General features: G+C 27.7%; 2 protein-coding genes across 2 annotated transcripts; one reads left to right on the top strand and one right to left on the bottom strand.

The window, feature by feature from the left end:
* The first annotated feature begins 1,496 nt into the window (after window positions 1-1,496).
* LOC136086252 (piggyBac transposable element-derived protein 4-like) lies at window positions 1,497-3,329 on the top strand. Its single transcript, XM_065808538.1, has one exon. It carries the CDS (start codon window positions 1,497-1,499, stop codon window positions 3,327-3,329), a length of 1,833 nt encoding a protein of 610 aa, XP_065664610.1.
* A 2,542-nt stretch (window positions 3,330-5,871) lies between these two features.
* LOC136086251 (uncharacterized) lies at window positions 5,872-6,210 on the bottom strand. Its single transcript, XM_065808537.1, has one exon. It carries the CDS (start codon window positions 6,208-6,210, stop codon window positions 5,872-5,874), a length of 339 nt encoding a protein of 112 aa, XP_065664609.1.
* Between the last annotated feature and the right edge of the window lie 1,872 nt (window positions 6,211-8,082).

Here is an 8,082-nt window from a genome sequence, read left to right as displayed (position 1 = left end):
ATAAAATAAAAAATATATATTTATATACATGCAAAACACACATATATACATACATACACATATATATACACATATATACACACATATATACACACACACATATATATATATATATATATATATATATATATATATATATATATATATATATATATATATATATATATATATATATATATGTATATACACATACATATACACATATATGTATACACATAAGATTTAACGTATTTATATTATGCAAAGATACAACACGTTTTAATATATAATAGGCTGAAGATTTAACAAATATATTTTACATTTATTTTTAGTAGAGTTTTTGTTGTCCATAGAGAGAATTAATTTTTTTAACTTAATTTTAAAAACAGGAAGAGTAATAGAAGGATCAAAGTTTGGTAATACTATTTTATTCCAAAGATGGGGTGCACGATATGAAATACAAAATTGATTGAACTTAGTTCTACAAAAGGTTCACTTAAAAAACTATAATTTCTTAATGTGTATGTATTTATTGGTTTTAAAAAAAAAGGTCGTTAAAAACAAATAAAAATAAATCGTTTTTCCATATAAAAGTAAATCATAAGACATTAAATACGTTCAGTTTATTAACATCTAGAACCTTCATATAATCAAAAAAATATTTTGAATGTGAAAAGCGATCCACATAATTATCTACGCGGATTGCATGTTTCTGACGGCGATAAAGATGTTGTAATTTTAATTGTGTATAAATGAATAATTGAGTTGGGTTAGGTTTTTTTTGTTTAGATAATTTCGGGCTTTGTATAAATGCTTTTTTTTTTTTGTATAAATGTTTTTAGAAATTTTTGTGCTTACATGATCAATATGTTTTCTCCAAGTAATATTCTCATCAAGATAAACACCTAAGAATTTTATAACAGTATCTCTTTTTATTATCGTTTAGATTAGTATCGTTTCATCGATATAAATTTGAGGCATATTATTTGGTAAAGAACGTTTTTTTTCGCAGGAGTGAAAGATAATCCATTTTGTTTTGTTAATATTTAAAGTTAATTTATTAGCTTTGAACCAATTAGAAATGAGATTGAGTTCTTTGTTTGTAGTTGAAAAGAGTTGATAAACATCAATATGGGATAAGAAAAGATTAGTATCATCAGCGAACATTATACTTTTCAATTTAGAAGCTTTGTTTAAGTCGTTTACATAGATTAAAAATAGTAGTGATCCGAGAATATAACCTTGTGGAACACCACAGGTTATGCTCAGGGGTTCACTTTGCTGACCATCATTACTATACACAAGTTGTTTTCGATTTGTTAAAATGCTTTTTAACCATTTTAAGATTTTATTGTTTAACCCTTTAAGACAAAACGCCGTAATAATACGGAGGACCGTTTTAGGAGTTAAGGAGCACCGCCGTAATAATACGCACTGGTATAAGGTGTTACTTATAGAGTTTGTAACACCTTAAAATTAGTCATACACCCTTCAAACCACGATTTTACTATTCTCGAATGTTCTACGGAACTAATAAACACAAATTTCGTTTAGAAATAAAAAAAAATTTGGTAGATAAACGACGATCAATATCTGTTCAAGACGCTGTAAATTGTGTCTTGGAAGAAGACTCAGATCTTTCTTCGTTGACAGAATCTTTATCTGACAGTGAAATAGAATTTTTAATCGAATCAGAAACACATGAAGAATTATATCTGAGTGATTACAGTGACGATAATTTTAAGAATATTCCATCAATTGAGCAAAATATCAAGAATATAAAAGTAGTTCCAGCTCTAAAGAAGAAGAAAGTTAGTTGCTATGAGAATTTAAATTGGCAAAAGGAACCTCCTAAAGAAGGAATGAGACGATTTAATTTTATTTCTGAAGAAAAAGTCAATGGAGATATAAAAAACTCTGACCCTCTTGAATTATTTGAATATATTATTACAAACGAACTTTGTGAGTACATTGCTGAACAAACTAACATATACTTTAACCAAATGACAGGAGGTAAAGTATTTCAAAGAAACTCTCGTATATTTAAATTTATCAATAGTGGAGCTATATTTACATCTCGTGACATACGCCTTCATTTTGCAGTGATAATCTACTGTGGTATTATTCGAAAGCCCAAATTGCGAATGTACTATACAAAAAGCAAACTGTTTGAAACACCAGGCTTTAAAAGTATACTATCGCAAAACAAATTATTATTGCTAGAGAGATTCCTTCATTTTGTAGATATTTCTAGTTTTGTGGACAAAAGTTATACAAAGGATATAAAAATTAAATACATTCAGGAGTACATTGTTAACCGCTGGAAAATTATGTTACAACCAGGACGTGATATATCCATAGATGAATCATTACTTTTGTGGAAGGGAAGGCTGTCGTTTAAACAATCGATACGATCAAAAAGTGCACGCTTCGGTATTAAGACGTTTGCATTGGCATGTGGGAAAACAGGATATGTCTGGAATCAAATTATATACCTTGGTGCTGGCACAGAAATTTCTCAACAATACAAATATCAGGCCACCGATGTAGTAATGTCATTATCTGAAGAACTGTTAGATGTCGGACGGTGTATATACCTTGACAATTGGTATACCTCATTGGAAATTTGTGATTTTCTTGTTCAAAGAAAGACTGATGTTGTGGGAACATTACGAAGCTACAGAAAGTATCTACCAAAAGATGTTATTAATGCAAAATTGAAATCAAATGAAAGGTGTGTTGCATACGAGCAAGGATATCAATTCATGGTAATGCATTGGAAGGATAAACGTGATGTTTACATGATAACCACCTGCATACCTGATACTTTAGAAATTGTCTTACGTAAAGGTGCAAGGAAAGAAGTACCAACTGTTATCCACATTTACAACAGCAACATGGGTGGTGTTGATCTTAGTGATCAAATGACCACCTCCTATGCTTGTGAGCAAAAAAGGGTGAAAAAGTGGTATAAGAAGTTTTATTTTCATCTGATTAATCTTTCCATATTTAATGCACAAGTCATTCACAAAAGGTTAGGAGGTAAACTAAAGGCTTTAGAATTCAGAATGCAGCTTGTTAGTGCTTTAGTTTCTTTTTATGGTTATGACATAGTAACATCCGGACAGGGTGGGAGACTAAGTCTTGATGGAAATCCAATGCGATTAGTGCATCGTCATTTTCCATCATATGTTCCGGAAACAGAATGTAAATCTGCACCTCAACGGAGGTGTGTTGTATGCAGAAAAAAGGGGAAAAGAAAAGATTCTCGTTATGAGTGCACCCCTTGTGATGTAGGGTTGTGTGCTGCACCATGTTTCCAACTCTATGATTCAAAAAAATACTACTAGTGTTAAAATATTTATATTTTAGTATTAATAACATGTTTTCTCACTAATACTGTGTTTTAAATGATATTTTTATACATTATTTTCATATTAAATTTGAATTAGTAAAAAGTTGAGTTTTATTCAAAATAACCCGCGCATTTGGATGTACGGCTAAAAAAAAAAGGTGCCGCTTAAAGGGTTAAACCATAATGTTTAATTTTTTTGATTAAAATTCGGTGATCGTCCGTATCAAAAGCTTTTGATAGGTCAATAAAAACACCTAGTTTATATTGAGATTTTTCAAAAGATTTAGTGTATAAATTGATTATTAAAAGATGTTATGTATAAATTGAATATTAGCATTTCATTTAAATATTTCATTTCCTTTTCTGAAACCATACTGATTGTCATGAAATAAGTTGTTGTAATTAAAATAAGTGTATGCTCTGTTAAAGATAGTTCTTTCTAAAATTTTAGATTATTTAGTTTACACAAATTATTTAGTTTAATAATTTACACAAATAATAATTTACACAAATAATAATAAAATATACAATACAACACAAAATACACAATACACAAATAATAATCAAATACTCAAATAATATAATATAATATAACACAAATAATAATAATAAAATACATAAATAAACAAAGAACACAAATAATAATAAAATACACAAATAATAATAATTTACACAAATAATATATAATTTACACAAATAATAATTTACACAAATTATTTTAGATTATTTAGTTTACACAAATATAGCTATGTTTCACGAAAATTTTATTAAGTAAATTTAGTAAGATATTTGTTTGGTGCTTTAAAACTGCCTTGTTTTTTCAAAAACTACCCCCCTAAAAATTTTCACGGTACGGCCCTGGATAGTCTATGCAAATATCTGGCGTAAACTTCAAATTATGTAAATTATCAAAATTTATATCTTTATATCTAATGTTACAGATTTACTTTTACTTGAAAATTTTATTGCGGCAATATTTGCTTAATTTTGATTTATACGAATTTTTTTATAAAGCCGTTTGATAAAGTTTAAAAAGTCTTTTATTTATTAAATCGTGCTAAAAGATAGAATTATAGCAACCCAAAGTGGTTGAAGCGCTTTGCGTGGGTTTAAATCCTTTCGATTTCACACTTAATGTTTTTTTTAAACCTTTTTCCAATTTTCTTGAATACAAATTAAAATAATTTTAAAGATCTATAGATATTATATGCATATCATATATAAAGATATTATATACTATAACAAACGAAAGGGAGATTATTTTTTAGAATGCTTTTAAAATTTCTAAAAACATGAAAACACCGTTAGAAATTTGTTGCGCATATGTCATGATAGAGTTTAAAATTTTAATGTGTTTAGTAAAAGATTAAATGTAAGCATTAAAGAGACAATTTTTTTTTATAGAAAAAAGATTTTACATGGACACTTTAATTTTCTTTAAAATTAACAGGGCGAGAGTGCTAATAACAGGGGTTATCTTTTTCCGAATATTTCCGGAATTCCGGATTTTTATCATTTTTTAGTTTATCCGGATAGCCAAAACGTTTTACATACAGCGGTGGCTAAAAATTAAGGACCACTCTTTTTTTTTTCAAAATTTATTTTTAACCTTAGTATAATTTTATTTTGGAAAAAGGTATCAAAAAAAGAAAAACATTTTTAGAAATAATTTTTATTGTACTTTATATATATTATAAAAAGATTTATAAATTTTTTACAAAATAATGTTAAAAAATTAAAAAACTGACTTGTAAAAAATATAAATGGGAAAAAAAATTGAACAAAATTTTAAGACCAGTTTCAAAAATATTTCAAAAAGCAATAAAAAAATAATTTAGAAACGTGTTGTTCCTCCATTCGTTTTCAAGCACTCTTGTACTCGTTCTGGCATTGAATTCATTAAAGTTTTGATTACTTCATCAGGCACATTTTTCAAATGATGAGAGATTTTGTAAAGTTGAGACAAATTGTAAAGTTGTTCTTTACCAAGCTTGTGATGAAGCCGCGACCATAAATTCTCTATTGGATTCAAGTCTTGACTATTGACACGCCATGGAAGCACTTGAATTTTATTAGAATTGAACCAATCGCTAACAACATGCGCTTTATGACACGGCGCATTATCTTGCTGGAAAATAAATCCATCTTGCAACTGCCATAAATCAATGCTAGGAATAAGCGAGTTTTCCAAATGTTCGATGTACCTTTCTTTGTTGAGTCTACCATCGAATAAATGAAAAACGCCAACTCCACAGGCACTCATACAGGCCCAAATGTCTATTGAACCACTCTCATGTTTTGTTCGTTTCAAAATGCATGATTCATCGAACCGATCGCTTGGAAGTCTACGCAACATTACGCGACCTTTTCTGTTGTCTACCTCAACGTTCTTTTCATTACTAAAGACCACGCGGCTCCACTGATCTATTGACCAATTTTGATGTAGTTTGCACCACTCTTTCCTGGCAAATTTTTGTTTTTTATTTAAGCGTGGTTTTTTTGCAGCAGCACGCCATAAATAATTTAAATTGTGGAGGTTATATAATAAATAATTTAAATTGTGGAGGTCGCACAGTTCTAGGGCTTGCTTTCAGACCATTTGACAGTGTCCATTTCGTAGACAAGTCTGTAGATGATGCTTGTCTGTTTTCTTTCATTAATCTCACTAACGAGCGAACATCACGGTCATTTGAAATTTTATTGCGTCCAGTCCTATGACGATCATTAATTGACCGGGTCTCTTTGTATCGTTGAATTATGTTAAATATGCAAGAGTGAGACCTTCCGAGTTTTTCTGCTATTTGTCTGATGCTATAGCCTTCTTCTTTTAATACAAGAGCCGCGTATCTGTCTTTTTCTTCGATCTTTGCACGCATTTTTGCAATATTTTTATATCCTTATTGCGATTCAAAAAACAAATGTTTATGTTTATATCGAAACTCAGGTTTCGACATTTTATTTTATAGCCAACGTAATAAGCAATCAAGACAGTTAAAAAAAATAATGGATTATTATTTTTAATAAGTGTAAATTAAAGATTTGAAAGTGGTCGTTAAATTTTGTCCAATTTATTTAAAGAAGATTTATAAGTACTCATCAGTTTTTTAAAAGTTAAACGCTATTTAATTAGAATTAGATTAAAAAAATTATACCACTTTAATCCGTATGTTTTAATTAACAAGATATTAAAAAAAAAATTTAATATGTCAATTAGAATCTTCTTAATTTAAATTTAAAGATTAAGAAACCAACTAAAAAATAAGTGGTCTTTAATTTTTGGCCACCGCTGCATATATATACAAGATTAGGAATATATCAGTTAAAAGCTAAATTAAGAAGAAAATAAGGAAAAATATATTCCGGATATTTTACCTAAACAATTTTCTGGAGTTTTAAAAATAACCTGTATGACACAATAAGCTGCTGATGGCCTAAAAAAAATTAATAGAAACTTATTAAAGAAAAAAATAATAAGGTCCGTCCTCGTTTTTTTTTTCTATAAAAGTATAAAGAAGTTGTAAAGTATTGAAAGTTAATCGTAAACTCAAAACAAAGATTTTTATATTTTGCTCTTTTTTAAAAATTATTGAAATAAATAGACTTACCATAACCAGTAATTACTTTTTAATAAACAAAAACATGCAATGAGAATAATATCTAATGTAGGCCGTTTTACTCACTCCAAAGAACTATTTATGAAGCGGAATATACTCAATGTCTACCAAATAAATATTTTTCATCTTTTAATTCTTATTTATAGAGTTAATAAAAGAACAACACTAAAACATTTTTAATTCGTTGTTCAAAATAAATAAACATAGATACTTAACCAGATACTCAAACAACACCTATATTCAGCCCAAAAGTTTTTTTGCCGCAACTGAGTTTTTTCATTATCCATTAGAGGACCAAAAGTATGGAATAAAATCCTATCTAATAAATCAGAAACTCTTGAAACTCTTGACGAATTTAAAGTAAAATTAAAGCAAATGCTCCTAGTTAGTGATGGAGTGCTTGACTTTTTCGGGTGACACAGATAAGTTTTTTCGATTTAGTTTAAAGTTTATCTTTGTCAACCCTTTTATGGATTTGGTTGAAGCATGCTTAAATACATATAAGTATATATATATTTTTATTGGAAAGGTTCAATTTCTTCTCAATTCTGTGTTTTATTAAGAATTTTAGTATTTAGTATTAGTATTAAGTATTAGTATTTAGTATTAGTATTAGAATTAGTAATTTTAATTACTTAAAAAAAAAAATAGTTGTTAAAAACCTTTTTTTTTATTTTTTTTTTTTTATTTTATTGCAAATTTTAATTTGTGCAAGTTTATATTAATCTTTATATACTTATTTATTTAATATTTATTTCTAAGAAATTGTTATTTTACTTTTTATTGATTATTTTATTACTTGAAAAAAAATTTTTTTTTAATCTAAAAAAAAAAAAAATTCTTTATGACTCTGTAACTTTTTGTTTTTGTTTTATCTTTTTAAAAATAAAGTCTTATTTTATATATATTGGTAACATTTATATACTCTATAGGAAATTATTTATTTTTTTACGGAATCAATCTTGGGGCTTGGCGATAAGACAAATTGTGTCTTCTTCGTGCCCCGGCCATCTGTATATTGGAAATATTGGTTGTATTTATATTTTTTTATACGGCAAAAATAGAGAGAAAGAGAGAAAAAAAGTAATATATTAATATTCAGTAATAATTATACGGGTCATTGTAAGTCCGTTA

The sequence above is a fragment of the Hydra vulgaris genome, chromosome 10, assembly GCF_038396675.1.
Source record: "Hydra vulgaris chromosome 10, alternate assembly HydraT2T_AEP".
Taxonomy (NCBI): Eukaryota; Metazoa; Cnidaria; class Hydrozoa; order Anthoathecata; family Hydridae; genus Hydra; species Hydra vulgaris.
The sequence above is the reverse complement of the archived record's forward strand: the minus strand, read 5'-3'. Positions and strand labels throughout refer to the sequence as shown.